Source organism: Petromyzon marinus, chromosome 52 (genome assembly GCF_048934315.1).
Source record: "Petromyzon marinus isolate PM22_M1 ecotype Great Lakes invasive population chromosome 52, UKy_Petmar_22M1.pri1.0, whole genome shotgun sequence".
NCBI classification, from domain to species: Eukaryota; Metazoa; Chordata; class Hyperoartia; order Petromyzontiformes; family Petromyzontidae; genus Petromyzon; species Petromyzon marinus.
The window spans coordinates 11,195,474-11,216,251 of NC_133718.1; the positions used below are offsets into that span (position 1 = coordinate 11,195,474).

General features: G+C 52.6%; 1 protein-coding gene across 3 annotated transcripts in view; it reads right to left on the reverse strand.

The window, feature by feature from the left end:
- The window catches only part of LOC116953578 (GRAM domain-containing protein 2B-like), a 35,660-nt gene that overhangs the window by 13,287 nt on the left and 1,595 nt on the right, over positions 1-20,778 (reverse strand). For 2 of the 3 annotated variants that reach the window (XM_032973900.2, XM_032973899.2), the window contains exons 2-5: positions 11,078-11,242; positions 8,305-8,365; positions 3,427-3,499; positions 2,261-2,364 (exon numbers count right to left, since the gene is read on the reverse strand). In XM_032973900.2, coding sequence (XP_032829791.2) covers positions 2,261-2,364; positions 3,427-3,499; positions 8,305-8,365; positions 11,078-11,242 — 403 coding nt within the window. Of the gene's footprint in view, positions 1-2,260; positions 2,365-3,426; positions 3,500-8,304; positions 8,366-11,077; positions 11,243-18,024; positions 18,804-20,778 lie in introns of those variants that run through there. The other variant, XM_032973901.2, reaches the window with a different exon arrangement.

Consider the following 20,778-nt stretch of genomic DNA (forward strand, 5'->3'; position numbering starts at 1 on the left):
CACCATCATCACAACCCACACCATCATCACTACCCCCACCATCATCACTACCCTCACCATCATCACTACCCCCACCATCGTCACTACCACCACCATCATCACTACCCTCGCCATCATCACTACCCTCACCATCATCACTACCCACACCATCATCACTACCCACACCATCATCACTACCCCCACAATCATCACTACCCCCACCATCATCACAACCCCCACCATCATCACTACCCACACTATCATCACTACCCTCACCATCATCACTACCCCCACCATCATCACTACCCCCACCATCATCACTACCCCCACCATCATCACTACCCCCACCATCATCACAACCCCCACCATCATCACTACCCCCACCATCATCACTACCCCCACCATCATCACTACCCCCACCATCATCACTACCCCCACCATCATCACAACCCCCACCATCATCACTACCCCCACCATCATCACAACCCACACCATCATCACTACCTCCACCATCATCACTACCCTCACCATCATCACTACCCCCACTATCATCACTACCCCCACCATCATCACTACCCTCACCATCATCACTACCCTCACCATCATCACTACCCCCACTATTATCACTACCCCCACCATCATCACTACCCTCACCATCATCACTACCCTCACCATCATCACTACCCTCACCATCATCACTACCCCCACCATCATCACTACCATCATCACTACCCCCACTATTATCACTACCCCCACCATCATCACTACCCCCACCATCATCACTACCCACACCATCATCACTACCCTCACCATCATCACTACCCCCACCATCATCACTACCCACACCATCATCACTACCCCCACCATCATCACTACCCCCACCATCATCACTACCCCCACCATCATCACTACCACCACTATCATCACTACCCTCACCATCATCACTACCCACACCATCATCACTACCCCCACCATCATCACTACCCCCACCATCATCACTACCCCCACCATCATCACTACCCTCACCATCATCACTACCCTCACCATCATCACTACCCCCACCATCATCACTACCCCCACCATCATCACTACCCCCACCATCATCACTACCCCCACCATCATCACTACCCTCACCATCATCACTACCCTCACCATCATCACTACCCCCACCATCATCACTACCCCCACCATCATCACTACCCCCACCATCATCACTACCCACACCATCATCACTACCACCACCATCATCACTACCACCACCATCATCACTACCCACACCATCATCATTACCATCATCACTACCCACACCATCATCACAACCCCCACCATCATCACTACCCACACCATCATCACTACCATCATCACTACCCACACCATCATCACTACCCTCACCATCATCACTACCCACACCATCGTCACTACCCACACCATCGTCACTACCCTCACCATCGTCACAACCCCCACCATCATCACTACCCCCACCATCATCACTACCCCCACCATCATCACTACCCACACCATCATCACTACCACTACTATCATCACTACCCACACCATCATCAGTACCCACACCATCATCACTACCCTCACCATCATCACTACCCACACCATCATCACTACCCCCACCATCATCACTACCCCCACCATCATCACTACCCACACCATCATCACTACCACCACCATCATCACTACCCACACCATCATCAGTACCCACACCATCATCACTACCCTCACCATCATCACTACCCACACCATCATCACTACCCCCACCATCATCACTACCCCCACCATCATCACTACCCTCACCATCATCACTACCCCCACCATCATCACTACCCACACCATCATCACTACCACCACTATCATCACTACCCACACCATCATCAGTACCCACACCATCATCACTACCCTCACCATCATCACTACCCTCACCATCATCACTACCCTCACCATCATCACTACCCACACCATCATCACTACCACCACTATCATCACTACCCACACCATCATCAGTACCCACACCATCATCACTACCCTCACCATCATCACTACCCACACCATCATCACAACCCCCACCAGTACCGCTACCCCCACCAGTACCGCTACCCACACCATCATCACTACCCCCACCGGCAACACCATAACCATCACTAACACCACCACCATCAATACCAGCAACACCATCATCACCAGCACCTCCATCACTGCTACTGCCACCCCCTCCTCACAAGACACCTTCACCCCCACACCCCCGGCCCCCCACCCTGCCGTGGACCTCCACCTTGATGTCGCGACCGAAGAAGTTTGCGTAGAAGCAGACCCAGCGTGCCGAGATGAAGAGACGGCCGTGGAAGAGCATGTCCTTCTGCAGCGCGCACGAGAACGCTGTGGAGAGCACCACCATCAACATGGTCATCAACACCATCACCAACGCCATCCCGAGAGAATGAGTGTGAGCTGCGTGTGTGTGTGCGCGCATGTGAGCTGTGTCTATGTGCATGTGAGCTGTGTCTATGTGCATGTGAGTTGTGTGTGTGTGCGAAAGAGCTATGTGTGTAGGAGTGTGAGGGTGTGCATAGCTGTGTGCGTGTGTGAGTGGGGAGCGGTAGCGTAGTGGTTAGCTCGCTGCGCTACGAACCCGCCGAGCTCAATTCCCGCTCACGGCCTACACCAGTGACAATTATCTTAACCGGTGCTGGGCCTCCCCTAGGTCGACTCAGCATCAAATAAGTACCTGGTGTGATGTGTAACCATCGCCACTGGGGAGACAAAGGCGGTTGGGCGTGGTGCTGGCCACCCATCCCCTCGTGTGCAGTTCCAGCCTTAATAGGTGCTCGCTAACAGCACTTGCCCCAACAATCTGTTAAGGTTATACGCGGGATCTTTGTCTTTGTAGCTGTGTGCTTGTGTGAGTGTGTGTGGCTGTGTGTGAGTGCGTGTGCAGCTGTGTGCTTGTGTGAGTGTGTGTGGCTGTGTGTGAGTGCGTGTACAGCTGTGTGCTTGTGTGAGTGTGTGTGGCTGTGTGTGAGTGCGTGTATAGCTGTGTGCTTGTGTGAGTGTGTGTGGCTGTGTGTGAGTGCGTGTACAGCTGTGTGCTTGTGTGAGTGTGTGTGGCTGTGTGTGAGTGCGTGTACAGCTGTGTGCTTGTGTGAGTGTGTGTGGCTGTGTGTGAGTGCGTGTATAGCTGTGTGCTTGTGTGAGTGTGTGTGGCTGGGTGTGAGTGCATGTATAGCTGTGTGCTTGTGCGAGTGTGTGTGGCTGTGTGTGAGTGCGTGTGTAGCTGTGTGCTTGTGTGAGTGTGTGTGGCTCTGTGTGAGTGCGTGTGTAGCTGTGTGCTTGTGTGAGTGTGTGTGGCTGTGTGTGAGTGCGTGTATAGCTTGTGTGCTTGTGTGAGTGTGTGTGGCAGTGTGTGAGTGCGTGTATAGCTTGTGTGCGTGCGTCTCTCACTGTCGCTGAGCGGTTCGTCTGCCGTCACCTCCTGGAAGAGGCGGTGGAACTGGCCGTTGTACTTCTTCCGGATCTGTGGCCAAACACGCAGAGAACATGCAGAGAGTGAGTGACGGTGAGAGTGTGAGCGGGAGGACGGGTGTCCTAGAGGAAGGGTGGGTTTGCGAGTGAGTGTGCATAAGTCACAGTGAGTGTACGAGTGTGTGTACGAGTGAGTGTACGAGTAAGTGTGTAAGCGGATAAGAGTGTGCTGAGGGTCAATGTACGAGTGGGTGGGTGAGTGTGGCGGTGAGCGTACGGGCGAGTGTGACGGTGAGTGCACGAGCAAGCGGGTGGGCGGGTGAGCGGGTGAGCAGACGAGGTCAGCCGACAGCGGTTGCCAGAGAGTGGGGCAGTGCGTGCGCCAACAACTCTGTGGGTAAACACCGGCACAGGCGGCGTGTTTGAACAGCGCCGGCAGATAACGCCGAGTTGGGCAGAGAGCACGGCCAAACTCTCGGCTTAATCTCCGCCGGGTAAACTCAGGAACTTCCTTTCTCACCGAACGTCCCCGGGTTCGCCAGTGAATCTGAACTGTAGGTTCCGATGACGGAAGAGGCACAAGCGACTGGACCGGTAGTTGTGACCGCAGGCATAGCGAGAGGTGGATGTGGTGGAGAGATTTTTTTTATGGGATATAAACTATTATCCCTTTAATAATAGGGTTTTTCCCCTTTTTTCTGGCAACAAAACTGAAACCTTTTAACAAGGATTCATGTCTGCATTAACCACAATACCTGCAGTCAAAATGAAAAAAAAAACATTCTATGATAATATATGCATTGTCCTTGAAGCTGATTGGTCCACACCAAGGGACGGCTTTCTTTTGAGCCTCGACCCAATTGGTGCTCGACCAGATGACGCCAAAAGGCGTACAGCTGTACGAAAAAAGGGGAAAAACCCTATTATTACATTTTGTGTGGACCAATCAGTTTCAAGGACAATGCATATATTATCATAGTATGTTTTTTGTTTGCATTTTGACTGCAGGTATTGTGGTCAATGGAGACATGAATCCGAGTAAAAAGGTTTCAGTTTTGTTGCCAGAAAAAAGGGGAAAAACTCTATTATTACATTTTGGTACTGGCAAAGGAGGTCTAATGATATTATCTATTTTTTCTAAACAATTTTATTTTACCAGGTAAGGCCCACTGAGCTATGTAGCTCTTTTTCAGAAGCTACCTAACCACAAATGATAGCTCAACGAAGTGTCTTATAACGTTGGAATCTACAGCAGGAAAATACTCGCAACGCGTAATGTTGATTATAAATGTGGAGGGAAAATCCGGAGGGTCCGAACAAAAATCTACGCGGCCACGGGGAGAGAGGGAGACACGCAAACGGAAAATATGCAGCAGCAGGCGTCAGGGTCGGGATCAAACCCACAAGGTAGTTAACACCTCGCCACCGCCAACCCAGACGTTCCCGGTTGAAATGAAGCCACCCAGGTAAGGTGATCACTGTGGGGAAAACCGTCACACCACGCACTCTCTGCCGTTCCCAAGGCACATGACGAGCCACGTGGTGGAGGGGGGGGGGGAGGTGCCTTATGCCCTCCCAACTACCCCCCTGTGATTTCCTCAGCAACCAAACCGATTTTCCATCGCCCAGAGTTGGTGGTAAAATTGGAGTGGTGTTAATGAGAGTAATTGTAGGGATAGTGGTGGTGTTGGTGGGGAGCGGTAGTGTAGCAGTTAGGGTTCAGCGCTACAAACCCGGCGATCCAAGTTCAATTCCTGCTCACGGCCGACACAAGTATCGATTATCTGAACCGGTCTTGGGCCTACCCTAGGTCGACTCAGCCTCAAATGAGTACCTGGTGCGTTACGTAAACATCGCCACGAGGGAGACAAAGGCGGCTGGGCATAGTGTTGGCCACTCACTCCCTCGTGTGGCGTTCCAGCCTTCAAAGGTGTTCGCTAACAGCACTTGCCCCTACAGTCTGTACAGGCTATAGAGGAGACATCTGTATTCGTTTTTTTGTTGGTGATGATGGTGGTGATGATGGTGGTGATGGTGGTGATGGTGGTGATGGTGGTGTTGGTGATGTTGGTGGTGTTGGCGACAGTGGCAATGGTGGTGATAGTGATAACTGTATGAATGGTGGTGGTTGTGGTTGCGACCGTCATGGTGATGGTAGTGGCATTGGTGATTGCGTGGGTGGTGGTGGTGATTGCGTGGATAGTAGTTCTGATTGTGTGGATGGTAGTGGTCATTGTGTGGATGGTAGTGGTCATTGTGTGGATGGTAGTGGTCATTGTGTGGATAGTAGTGGTAGTGATGATTGTGTGGATAGTAGTGGTAGTGGTGATTGTGTGGATGGTAGTGGCAGTGGTGATTGTGTGGATGGTAGTGGTGAATGTGTGGATGGTAGTGGTGGTGATTGTGTTGGTGGTAATGGTGGTGGTAGGGATTGTTGATGGTAGTGGTGATTGTGTAGATGGTAGTGGTGGTAATTTTGTAGATGGTAGTGGTGATGTTGAATGTGTGGATGATAGTGGTGGTGGTGATTGTGTTAATGGTAGTGGTGATGGTGAATGTGTGGATGGTGGTGGTGAATGTGTGGATGGTGGTGGTGGTGGCAGCAGGCGAGTGTGTTGGCCGGTGGGCAAGTGTGGGTGACTTATTTTTAGTTCTTTCGGTAAAGTCACGTTGAAGGGGAACAACAAAATAATAAAATATATATAAAACAATAAAAATTCTCAAGACGTTTCGACCATAACACAAACGGTCGTCTCCAGGTGTGTCGGTTTGCATAAATTTATTTATTTTTAAACGGTGTATTTATTTATTTATAAAAAAAAACGTTAGCGCCACGCGCAGCGATTTAGCAGTTTATTTAGACGGACTAGTCCATCTATAAATTTTGATTTAAAGCTTTCGTGACTGCAGTAATTCATATTCTTAGTTTTTTCGGTAAAGTCACGTTAAAGGGAAACAACAAAATAATAAAATATATATAAAACAATAAAAAATTCTCACGACGTTTCGACCATAACTCAAACGGTCGTCTTCAGGTGTGTTGGTTTGCATAAACGTATTTTTAAACGCCGCATTTATTTATTTATAAAAACGTTAGCGCCACGCGCAACGATTTGGCAGTTTATTTAGGACTAGTCCATCTATATTCTGAAAAGAGGATGGGGGAGACGACATTTTTTATAATGTATGCTGTCTGAAAGCCACTGTAAGCGTGAACAATCAATTAAGACCTGAAATGGTTTATCAAATCTTTCCAATGATTGCTTAGATAGAATCCATCTTCTCGGTTGAAATTGTCTCTGTGCTTGTATATGTGGATAGCCTCATGAACGAATCTCTCATGGAAGCCAGATGGCTTACAAAGAACCTCTGTCTTGGAAAAGTCAATGGCATGTGAGCCTACTGAATTAGAACAATGATCTGCCACGGCCGAGGTGTTGGTCCTACCGTGTTTAAGGTCTGCTTTGTGTTCACGAATGCGGTCCGAGACATGGAGTTTGGTTTCTCCAATGTAACTACTACCACAGAGGCAACTTAGTTTGTAGACACCAGGGTATTGTATGTCCGGAATCGCATCTTTTACAGACGGAACCAGATCACGGATTTTATGTAATGTGTTGAAACGGACCTGGATCTTGTGTTTATTCAAGATTTTGGAGATCTGTTTTGTGATCCCCGCAATGTAGGGTAAAGTGATGGTTTTGAAAGGCTCCTCAAGAGGGTCCTTCTTCATGGTTTGAGTGATAGCTTTGCGGATTGTATAGTCGGAGTAACCATTAGCCTTAAGAGCTTGGTGTACGTGCTTGAGTTCACTGCCTATGTGTTCCTGGTCGGATATGCATTGGGCTCTATGATACAGAGTCTTGATGAGAGAATTCTTCTGTGATGGATGGTGGTGGGAATCCGATTTCAGATAAGCATCCGTATGGGTAGCTTTCCTGTAGACAGAGTGGCTCATTGAACCATCAGGTCTCTTTTTAATTAGGACATCCAAAAAAGGTAGCTTGCCATCTATTTCGACTTCCATGGTAAATCTTACACATTACATAAAATCCGTGATCTGGTTCCATCTGTAAAAGATGTGATTCCGGACATACAATACCCTGGTGTCTACAAAATAAGTTGCCTCTGTGGTAGTAGTTACATTGGAGAAACCAAACGCCATGTCTCGGACCGCATTCGTGAACACAAAGCAGACCTTAAACACGGTAGGACCAACACCTCGGCCGTGGCAGATCATTGTTATAATTCAGTAGGCTCACAAGACATTGACTTTTCCAAGACAGAGGTTCTTTGTAAGCCATCTGGCTACCATGAGAGATTCGTTCATGAGGCTATCCACATATACAAGCACAGAGACAATTTAAACCGAGAAGATGGATTCTGGCTTAGCAATCATTGGAAAGATTTGATAAACCATTTCAGGTCTTAATTGATTGTTCACGCTTACAGTGGCTTTCAGACAGCATACATTAAAAAAAAAAATTCGTCTCCCCCCTCCTCTTTTCAGAACATAGATGGACTAGTCCGTCTAAATAAACTGCCAAATCGCTGCGCGTGGCGCTAACGTTTTTAAAATAAATAAATGCACCGTTTACAAATAAATACATTTATGCAAACCGACACACCTGAAGACGACCGTTTGTGTTATGGTCGAAACGTCATGAGAATTTTTATTGTTTTATATATATTTTCTTATTTTGTTGTTTCCCTTCAACGTGACTTTACCGAAAGAACTAAGAGTATGAATTACTGCAGTCACGAAAGCTTTAAATCAAAATGTGGGTGACTTCACGAATGGACAAGCGTGTGGAGAAGTGTCGGGGAGTGGCGAGGCCAGGAGGTGGTGCTGCTCACCGTCGTTGAGGAGTGAACTTTCTCCCCGGACTCCCGCAGCAGCTTACTCGCCGACTTGGAGCTGCTCGCAACACCAAGACAAAGATCCCCCGTATAGCATTTACAGACTGTTGGGGCAAGTGCTATTAGTGCTGTTGGTGCACCTTACAAGGCCAGCACTCCACAAGAGGGGTGGTGGCCAGCGCCACGCCGCCTCTGTCTCCTTGCAATGTTTACACACCGCACCAGGTACTCATTTGAGGCTAAGTCGATACGTACACACACATGCACAGCCACGTGAGTCGTGCACACACACAGTGCCTCCTGTGCACACACACACACACAAAGTGCTTCGCATGTCGCCCGTACAGACATGGGAAGTGTTGTAGTTGGCACAGGATGCGGGGGGGGGGCGGGGGGTGGGGGGCCGTGTGGGGGTGCGGTGAGGTTGGTACCGCATCCGCTTACAGCCCATGTTGACACAGACAGAGCAACAAAGCACCCGACTGTGCCGAGGTCAGACTACACACACGCACACATACATACATAAACAGATAATACATAAACAAATAATACATAAACAGATAATATATAAAAGACAGATCCCCATGTAGCCTTCCGGAGGCTGCTTGGGACAATTGCCATTCGCAGGTACACGAAGGGATGGTGTGGCCAGCACAACCCCCCTCTCCCCACCGTTAATGTTTACACACTGCGCCAGGTGCTCATTGAAAGTTGCACGTGCTGCAGGAGGATGCTGCAACGTGGCTCTGTGGGCTGACGTCTGCTCGTGGGTGGGAATAGAACATGGGTTGCCGGGTTTGTAGCAAGCGAACCACGACCCTCTCATTCTCTCACACAACACTTTCACACATTCTCACACACCGACAGACACTCTCACACACATGCTTACACTCTCACAAAGACAAAGGCCCGCCATATAGCCTTGACTGGCTTTTGGGGCAAGTGCTGTTGGCGAGCACCAATGAAGGTCGGCACGGCACACGAGGAGTGGGATGGTCCATACCACGCCTGGGCGCCTTTGTCTCCCCCAGTGGACTTGTTTACACACCACACCAGGTACTCATCTGAGGCTGAGTCGACCTTTGTGAGGCCCAGGACCGGTTCAAATAATCGTCACTGCTATTGGCCGTGATCAGGAAACGAGCTCGGGTCGCCAATTCCGTAGCACAGCGCGCTACACCACATTCTCACACACACAACAACAACGGCCATTCGCCACTAAGTGGCGGTGACGTCACCACGATGCTTGTGCCAGGCCATGTGCACCTTGAGGCCACGTGAAGTGTCGAACGCCCGCTGGCAGGAGGTCACGGGGCAGACCCAGGTGCCACGGGTCGACTGACTGAGATGACTGGCTGATGCACCACCTGTGCCCCCTACTGTGCCAACCTGCTGTGCTTTAGCCACTCGGCGCTTCGCTCGTTGTTGTGAGCGTCGCTCCTCCACCCTCCGTTGTTGTTGGAGGGCGACTGCCTCCAACTGCCCAGTAGCGTCCTTCATGAGCCTCCTCCACAGAGGCCGACCTTGACACCGCTGGTACCAGTCATCGGCAAGTCCACTCAGCTCCACGTCCTCCTGTACCACATCACTCCATCTCTTCTCTAGCCCGTGCCGCGCCCGTTTAGCCCCCTCGATCCGGCCGAACAAAAGCTGTTTCGGCATGCGGTGGCTGGGCATGCGGGCTACATGACCCAGCCAACGCAGCCTTGCCTGCCGGAGGAGCTCACCGATGGGACCTTTCCCAGATCTTTCAAAGATTTGTGAGCTCCTCACACAATCCAGCCTGGTTAAACCCAGGATGGATCGTAGGCAGGCTAGCCTAAATGTTTCTAACCGGCGAAGATGTTCCATTAGGGGGGTCCACGTTTCGCAAGTGTAGAGAAGGGAGGGAATGACCGTGGCCAGGAAGACCTGAAGCTTAGTGCGGAGCGACAGACCAGGTAGCTTCCACACAGCGTGACGCTAACCGATGAAAAGATATTGCCGCTCAACTGATTCGGAGTGAGACCTCTGCTGTTAAACTGGAGCCGGTCATAAGCACACTGCCCAGGTATGGGAAACTTTCCACTCTCTCCACAACTGCCCCATCACCGATTGGGAGTTGTGGAGGTGGAGTGTCCGATGGTACAAAATACCCAGGCAGGTGCTTAGTTTTGGTGGGGTTCACACACACACACATTCTCACACACTCACATTCACACACACATTCTCACACACACACACATTCCCACACACACACACACATTCTCACACACACATTCTCACACACACCGTAACCGCAGGCTGTGGGGAAGGCTGAGTCACTGAGGTTACTGCTGCTGAGCAGAGACCGTGCAAGTGGAGACGGAAGTCGGCAGCTCAAGGGGCAGGGCCTCGTGGAGCCAGTGGGGGCTATGGGGGAGGGAGCGAGGCGGGGAGCACAGTGGGCTTCATCAACACCTGCCCAAACCTCTAACCACTAATCCCAACTTTAACTCACAGCCCTTCCCTAATCCCTATGTCCCTCTCGAACTCAGAGCACTAAACCCTATACTTATGCCCAAAACCTATACCTATGTATGACATGTATCCCTAACCCTTAACCCGTATTCCAAACTCTAACCCCTATCCCGAAGCCCTATTGCTATACCTACCCCTAATGCCAGCACAACCCGCACGGACGTCGGTGAGCTCCAGGGCGGCACAACCGCGGACACCCGCGCGCGAAGTGGGGGGTTAAACCGCGCTCTCTCTTCCGGCGGACGGTGGTGCCAGCGGTGCGCCCTCTCACCGGGCCAGCTGCCGCCTCATCCTCCTTCCCGGCTCCGGCTCCGGCTCAGGCTCGGGCTCTTGCCGGGGCTCAGGTTGGGCGACGCAGCTTGGCGTCGCGTCCGGGATGCGGCCGTCGTCAAACGAGTTGCCGTTGGTCCCCACGGAGTCGGTGTTCGAGTCGATGCTGCTCGCGCCAACACAACGCACGCCACAAATCAACGAAGGGTCCCCCGCTTCCCCTCCGTGTAACCTTTAGCGGGCTGTTGGGGCAAGTGCTGTCTGCGAGCACCTATGAAGGCCGACACGGCCATACTGCACCAGTCACTCATTTAAGGCTGAGTCGACCTAAGGGAGGCCCAGGACCAGTTCAGGATATTAATCACTGTTGTTGGCCACGAGCAGACACACACATACACACACATACATACACACACAGGTAAACACAAAAACACAAGTAGACACAAAGACCCCCGTGTAGCCTTAACAGACTCTTGGGGAAAGTGCTGTTAGCGAGCACCTATTAAGGCCGGCACGGCACACGAGGGGGTGGGTGGCCAATACCACGCCCGGCCGCCTTTGTCTCCCCAGTGGTGATGTCTACATCACACCAGGTACTCATTTGAGGTTGAGTCGACCTAGCTGAGGCCCAGGACCGATTCAGGTAATGGTCACTTGTGTCGGCCGTGAGCGGGAAGCGAACTTGGGTCGCCGGGTTCGTAGCCGGCGTGCTAACCATTCCACTACCACAGGTACAAAGACAAAGATACACAGGTACACACACACAGGTACACACACACAGGTACACACACAGGTACACACACGCGTACAACAACAACCGCCATTCGCCACTAATTGGCGGTGACGTTACCACGACGCTTGTGCCAGGCCATGTGCACCTTGAGGCCACGTGAAGTGTCGAACGCCTGCTGGCAGGAGGTCACGGGGCAGACCCAAGTGCCACGGGTCGACTGGCTGAGATGACTGAGATGACTGGCTGATGCACCACCTGTGCCCCCTACTATGCCAACCTGCTGTGCTTTAGCCACCCGGCGCTCCGCTCGTTGTTGTGAGCGTCGCTCCTCCGCCCTCCGTTGTTGTTGGAGGGCGACTGCCTCCAACTGCCCAGTAGCGTCCTTCATGAGCTTCCTCCACAGAGGCCGACCTTGACACCGCTGGTACCAGTCATCGGCAAGTCCACTCATCTCCACGTCCTCCTGTACCACATCACTCCATCTCTTCTCTAGCCCGTGCTGCGCCCGTTTAGCCCCCTCGATCCGGCCGAACAAAAGCTGTTTCGGCATGCGGTGGCTGGGCATGCGGGCTACATGACCCAGCCAACGCAGCCTTGCCTGCCGGAGTAGCTCACCGATGCGACCGTGCCCAGATCTTTCAAGGATTTGTGAGCTCCTCACACAATCCAGCCTGGTTAAACCCAGGATGGATCGTAGGCAGGCCAGCCTAAATGTTTCTAACCGGCGAAGATGTTCCATTAGGGGGGTCCACGTTTCGCAAGCGTAGAGAAGGGAGGTACACAAAGACAAAGATCCCCCGTATAGCCTTAACAGACTGTAGGGGCAAGTGCTGTTAGCGAGCACCTATGAAGGCCGGAATGGTACACGAGGGGGTGGGTGGCCAGCACCACGCCCGACCGCCTTTGTCTCCCCAGTGGCAATGTTTACACACCGCACCAGGTTCTCATTTGAGGCTGAGTCGACCTAGGGGAGGCCCGGGACCGGTTCAGATAATCGTCACTGGTGTTGGCCGTGAGCGGGAATCGAACCCGGGTCGCCAGGTTCATAGCACAGCGCGCTAACCACTACACTACCGCTCCCCACTACACACACAGGTACACAAACACACAGGTACACACACACACACACAGGTACATACACACGCGTACACACAGATACACACACACGCGTCCACACACACAGGTACACACAGGTACACACAGGTACACACAAAAGATCCCCCGCATAGTCTTAACAGACTTTTGGGGCAAGTGCTGTTAGCGAGCACCTATGAAGGCCGGTACGATACACGAGGGGGTGGGTGGAGAGCACCACGCCCGACCGCCTTTGTCTCCCCAGTGGCGATGTTTTAACGCACCGCACCAGGTACTCATTTGAGGCTGAGTCAACCTAGGGGAGGCCCAGAACTGGTTGAGATAATCGTCACTGGTGTTGGCCGTGAGTGGGAATCACACTCGGGTCGCCGGTTTCATAGCGCGGCGCGCTAACCACTACACCACCGCTCCCCATCAGGGCACACACACACACACGCGTACACACACAGGTACACATACACACACAGATACACACACATACAGTACAGACCCACAGGGACATGCCGAGTGACAGCCGCCTCCGAGTTTGAAATGAGTTTCACGTTGACCCAAATCCTGCGGTGAGATGCTCAGCCCCGGGGCGACCGGGCAGGAAACCTGACGATTCCCAAGGTGGGCGAGCGGCCACCGCCCCAACCTGCCCTGCCCACCCCCCCCGGCTACCCCCCACCACTACCCCCCAAACATCCCAATGTAGCAGCACTCAGCAACCGAGCAAACAAAATCGCACACCACATCCAGTATAGCTCTAGCTACGGCTCTGGTGGGTCCTGCTCGCCACGTGCCACCTACCCGGGGCGGCAGTCTTACACAGCAGCCTGGGAAATATTTCCCCAAACCCGACACACCAACATCCGACGTGCGTCACGCGATCACTGGACAACCGCTGTCTGCCGACGAAATGTGAACAACATTGAAGAACGATTCGTAAACAACGCGAACGGAGTAAGCCTACACGTCAAGTGTAGGCTAATGGAGCACATGGAACTGTAGATCTTCTCTCAAAACTGCCCTAGAGGAGTTGTTTACCCCTAGCTGCCACTGCTATTCATTGGTGTAAAATAAAATAAAATGTTTCGCTCCGGATGACGCTGCAAAGTATTATCTGTATTTTGATTTAGCGTGCTGATCTTAAAGGTGCATTGAAAAATTTGATACTCCGACTGATGCTTCTGTTGTTGTGGAGTAACTCATGCAGCCAGCTATGGCTCTAGAATTTGGTGTTACATGTTATTTATGTAGTTTATTGTAAAAATTCGGTCACAGTCCCTATGATCACTGTTACGTTGCAATTATGGCTTTATTTTTTTTATTTCGAAAACGTTTTTTGGTATGGACATGTTTGTTTTGTTGTGGTACGGAGTTAGACTGATGTGTTTGTTGTTGTTTGACTTGCATCCCACTGGGATTTTTTGTACACAGCGTTTGTGTACGGTGCCTTTTTCAGGAATATTTTGCCGTTTTTTCATGGATTTTCTGTTTTTGCACAGTCACATAGTCACTTTAAGATGTTTTTCTTGTTCGTATTTTTGTTTTTTTGTTTGTTGTGGTTGCACCCGATTCAAGAGCGGAATGGCTCACAGGGCTATACCAAAATAAATAAATAAAAACTAAACTGAAAAAGAAAGGAACTAGAAAAGCGAGAAGGATAAACGCGAGAAAGCCTTCAAATCGCCTGCGAGGGTGTGGTGGTGAATCCTCACACATCGGGGAAATAAATACAGGACATTGTCGTTGTAAACTTTGCAATGATTGCTGCGAATCCGCCGCTATTGTTACTGTTATTACACGCGCTGCCACGTTCGCAGGTGAGATAACAGATAAGGAATCGCTCCGAGTTGGCCCATTACATCACAGCTGGGCATTGCAGCATTGCTCCTGATTTACAATGTGTCACAGTGTGTCACAATGTGTCACAGTGTGTGTGTCACAGTGTGTGTGTCACAGTGTGTCACAGTGTGTGTGTTACAGTGTGTGTGTTACAGTGTGTCACAGTGTGTGTGTATATTATAGTGTGCGTGTGTACCTGTGTGTGTGTACCTGTGTGTGTGTACCTGTGTGTACACGTGTGTGTACCTGTGTGTGTAGTGGGGAGCGATAGTGTAGCGGTTAGCGCGCTGCGCTATGAACCCGGCTACGCGGGTTCGAATCCCGCTCACGGCCAACACCAGTGACGATTATCTGAACCGGTCCCGGGCCTCCCCTAGGTCGACTCAGCCTCAAATGAGTACCTGGTGCGGTGTGTAAACATTGCCACTAGGGAGACAAAGGCGGTCGGGCGTGGTGCTGGCCACCCACCCCCTCGAGTACCGTTCCGGCCTTCATAGGTGCTCGCTAACAGCACTTGCCCCTACAGTCTGTTAAGGCTATATGGGGGATCTTTGTTTGCATCTTTGTTTGTTTTGTGTGTGTTACAGTGCGTGTTAAAGTATGTGTAGTGTGTTACAGTGTGTGTAGTGTGTTACAGTGCGTGTAGTGTATCGGTTATCGCACTGCGCCACGAACCTGGCGACCCGAGTTCGATTCCCGCTCACGGCCAACGCCGGTGACGATTATCTGAACCGGCCCTGGGCCTCCCCTAAGTCGACTCGGCCTCAAACGAGTACCTGGTGCGATGTGTAAACATCGTCACGAGGGAGACAAAGGCGGCCGGGCGTGGTTGCTGGCCACCCACCCCCTCGTGTGCCGTGCCGACCTTCACAGGTGCTGCTCGCTAACAGCACTTGCCCTAACACTCTGTTAAGGCTACACGGGGGAGCTTTATCTTTGTTACGCCTCTCTCCTTGTGGATTTCCTCCAGCCTCTCCGATTTCCTCCCGTAACTAAAAGCACCGATACAATGTAACCGCCGTTGGCCAAACACGCCAATGCTGAAATATCGCAACTACTCGATTGGGATTACACGGAGCAGCATCAGCACCATCGTCACCCCCTCCTAGACATTCTTGGCAGGGCGAGGCCTTCCTCAAGCCCACGGTGGATAGGAGATGTTCACTTCCTCGCCTGGTCTACAGGAGGTCGTGGGTTCGACCCTGACGCCTGCTGCTGCTGTATATTTGGAGTTTGCGTGTCTCTCTCATCATCACGGTGGCTAGATGTTCACTTCCTCGCCTGATCTACAGGAGGTCGTGGGTTCGACCCTGACGCCTGCTGCTGTATATTTGGAGTTTGAGTGTGTCTCTCTCATCATCATCATGGTGGCTAGGAGATGTTGACTACCTCGCCTGGTATACAGGAGGTTGTGGGTTCGACCCGGACGCCTGCTGCTGTATATTTGGAGTTTGCGTGTCTCTCTCTCTCATCATCATCACGGTGGCTAGGAGATGTTCACTTCCTCGCCTGGTCTACAGGAGGTCGTGGGTTCGACCCTGACGCCTGCTGCTGCTGCTGTATATTTGGAGTTTGCGTGTCTCTCTCATCATCACGGTGGCTAGATGTTCACTTCCTCGCCTGATCTACAGGAGGTCGTGGGTTCGACCCTGACGCCTGCTGCTCTATATTTGGAGTTTGAGTGTGTCTCTCTCATCATCATCATGGTGGCTAGGAGATGTTGACTAGCTTGCCTGGTCTACAGGAGGTTGTGGGTTCGACCCGGACGCCTGCTGCTGTATATTTGGAGTTTGCGTCTCTCTCTCATCATCATCACGATGGCTATGAGATGTTGACTACCTCGCCTGGTATACAGGAGGTTGTGGGTTCGACCCGGACGCCTGCTGCTGTATATTTGGAGTTTGCGTGTCTCTCTCTCTCATCATCATCACGGTGGCTAGGAGATGTTAACTACCTCGCATGGTATACAGGAGGTCGTGGGTTCGACCCTGACGCCTGCTGCTGTATATTTGGAGTTTGCGTGTCTCTCTCTCATCATCACGGTGGCTAGGAGATGTTAACTACCTCGCCTGGTATACAGGAGGTCGTGGGTTCGACCCGGACGCCTGCTGCTGTATATTTGGAGTTTGCGTGTCTCTCTCTCATCATCACGGTGGCTAGGAGATGTTAACTACCTCGCCTGGTATACAGGAGGTCGTGGGTTCGACCCGGACGCCTGCTGCTCTATATTTGGAGTTTGCGTGTCTCTCTCTCTCCCCGTGGTTGCGTGGATTTTTCCCCGGGTCCTCCGATTGTCTCCTCCACAGTTCGACTCCACATCACGCGTTCAGAGTATTTGGCCGCGATAAATTTCCACACTTCGTTGAGCTTTGGTTTGTGATGGCCAGGTTGCTTCTGAAAAAATACGTACATGTACACATGCATACACACAACATACACGTATGTACACATGCATACACACCGTACATGCATGTACAGCATGCATCATCCTTGGTGGCGAGGTAAAAAGGGTGTAACACGTTCACTTCCTCGCCAGAGCTCACCTCCGGTGCTGCCTATCCCGCCAGGAATTGCAGGGGCTGCGCCTTTACCCGTGGAGTCAAAACCAACTTCCCCGACGCAGGGATGGACATTCCACGTTCCCATGGCGGGGTGGCGAAGTCTATAGGTAGGACAACCACCGCTATCTACAGAACCACTGTCAATCCACTGCTCGATGGAAGGCCTCGCTAATGTCGCTAAAGAGCGGGGGAGGAGGAGCGGTCGCATCGTTCGCAGTCTGCGCACGGCCTCCAAAACGTTCGGCGGCCTGCAACAATGAGCACTCACTGCGCCAAGCCGTGATCAGCGCGATAGAGGAAGACAAGACACAGTACCCGTGTCCTTCGCCTTTGCTCGCAGGCTCTCGACACGACACGCGAACACTTTCCGGCCGGCGTTAAGCGGGGATCGAGGCGGGATAAGGTGAGGGAAGGGGGAGGGATGTACGAGGGGCCAAGGGGAAGAAGGAGACCCCCCAGTGAGCAGGGGAGGCACTCAAGGGGCGGCGCGAAGGCGACACTCAGGCACGGGACGCCGTGCGTGCGGATGGACTTGGCTCTCCAGAGAAACGAGGAATGGGCGCGGCCTTGGAGCCACAGACCCCGACTAGCGGCGGTGGTGACCTCTCACCCGTCTCGCTCGCACCGCTCACTCCTTCCTACAGTGTCCCTCAAGCCATCTCCCAGCCGTCACACGCATGGACCCACCACTCACACCCCTCTCACTCTCTCTCTCTCCACCCCTCTCACCTGCGCCGTCCCCGGCTCCACCTGCTGCCGAGCCGCGTCTTCCCCGGCTCAGGGCCAGGGCCCGCCGGCTCCTCCATCGCCTCCAGCGGAGTCCCCGTGACCCCGTCCCTGTGTCTGCGTGTCTCCCCGCGTCTTCGCTCCCTCACCCGATGTGTCCTGTCTCAATGTCTCTCTCTGTCTCCGTGTTTCCTTGTCTCTCCCCCCCCCCACCGTTTCTCCCTCGCGCCTATTCCTCCTCTCTCTAGGATGTCTTGTCTGTCTCCGTGTCCCTCTCCCCGTGTCTCTCTCCCCGTCTGTCCGTGTCCCTCCGTCCCTCTATCCCCGTCTGTCCCACTCCCCGTCTCTGTGTCCCCGTGTCTCTGTTCTCTCCCGTGTCACTCTCCCAGTGTCCCCGTGTCTCTGTCCCGTGTCCCTCTCCTAGTGTCTCTACCCCGTGTCTCTGTCCCCGTGTCCCTCTCCCCGTGTCCCTCTCCCCGTGTTTCTACCCCTGTGTCTCTGTCCCCGTGTCCCTCTCCCCGTGTCTCTGCCCCGTGTCTCTGCCCCGTGTCTCTGTCCCCGTGTCCCTCTCCCCGTGTCTCTGCCCCGTGTCCCTCTCCCCGTGTCTCTGCCCCGTGTCTCTGTCCCCGTGTCTCTCTACCCCGTCTCTCTACCTCGTGTCTCTGCCCCGTGTCCCTCTCCCCGTGTCTCTACCCCGTGTCTCTGTCCCGTGTCTCTGCCCCGTGTCCCTCTCCCCGTGTCTCTACCCCGTGTCTCTGCCCCGTGTCCCTCTCCCCGTCTGTCCCCGTCTCTCCGCCCACGCGCCCCACCCCCGTGGAGCCCCGCCCCCTCCTGCTCACCCCTCCCCCCGTCCACGCTCCGACCTCGCGAAAAAACTTTAAGCCAATCGTAAGAGCCCTCTGGCGGCCCACGTGACCGCGCTGACCCAATGCGGCCTCGCCCCTAAACTCCGCGCGCGCACGGATTTCTCGGGTTGGGGGGCGGTGAAAGCCAATCAGGAGCGGCGCTGTGCGGCCACGTAGAGTGACGTCACCGTCCTGGGGATGGGTGGGGAGGGCGAGCCACCCCCCTCCCGCCTGGGCGCGCCGACGGTCACGTGACTATCGGTGAAATGATTGCGCACATGGTGCACGCGCAGGTTGCTCACACGCGTGTCTTAGACACACACAGGTACACACGTGGGTGTTATACACACACAGGTACACACGTGTGTGTCACACACAGGTACACACGTGGGTGTTATACACACAGGTACACACGTGGATGTCACACACAGGTACACACGTGGGTGTTATACACACAGGTACACACGTGGGTGTTATACACACAGGTACACACGTGGGTGTCACACACAGGTACACACGTGTGTGTTTTACACAGGTACACACGTGCGTGTCACACACACAGGTACACACGTGGGTGTCACACACAGGTACACACGTGCGTGTCACACACAGGTACACGCGTGTCTTAGACACACACAGGTACACGCGTGTCTTAGACACACACAGGTACACACGTGTGTGTCACACACAGGTACACACGTGGGTGTTATACACACAGGTACACACGTGGATGTCACACACAGGTACACACGTGTGTGGCACATACAGGTACACACCTGTCACACAGGTACACACGTGGGTGTGTCATAGGTACAAACGTATAAAATACAGGTATGTGTGGCAGACAGGTACACGCGTGTGTGTCACACACACAGGTACACACGTGAGTGTCACACACAGATACACACGTGTGTCTTATATACACACAGGTACACACGTGGGTGTTATACACAGGTTAACACGTGTGTCTTATACACACACAGGTACACACGTGGGTGTTATACACACAGGTACACACGTGGGTGTTATACACACAGGTACACACGTGGGTGTCACACACAGGTACACACGTGTGTGTTTTACACAGGTACACACGTGCGTGTCACACACACAGGTACACACGTGGGTGTCACACACAGGTACACACGTGCGTGTCACACACAGGTACACGCGTGTCTTAGACACACACAGGTACACGCGTGTCTTAGACACACACAGGTACACACGTGTGTGTCACACACAGGTACACACGTGGGTGTTATACACACAGGTACACACGTGGATGTCACACACAGGTACACACGTGTGTGGCACATACAGGTACACACCTGTCACACAGGTACACACGTGGGTGTGTCATAGGTACAAACGTATAAAATACAGGTATGTGTGGCAGACAGGTACACGCGTGTGTGTCACACACACAGGTACACACGTGAGTGTCACACACAGATACACACGTGTGTCTTATATACACACAGGTACACACGTGGGTGTTATACACAGGTTAACACGTGTGTCTTATACACACACAGGTACACACGTGGGTGTCACACACAGGTACACACGTGCGTGTCACACAGGTACACACGTGTGTGTTATACACACACAGGTACACACGTGGGTGTCACACACAGGTACACACGTGCGTGTCACACACAGGTACACACGTGGGTGTTATACACACAGGTACACACGTGGGTGTCACACACAGGTACACACGTGCGTGTCACACACAGGTACACACGTGGGTGTCACATACAGGTACACACGTGTCACACACAGGTACACACGTGGGTGTCACATACAGGTACACACGTGTCACACACAGGTACACACGTTGGTGTCACATACAGGTACACACGTGTCACACACAGGTACACACGCGTGTGTGTCATAGGTACAAACGTGT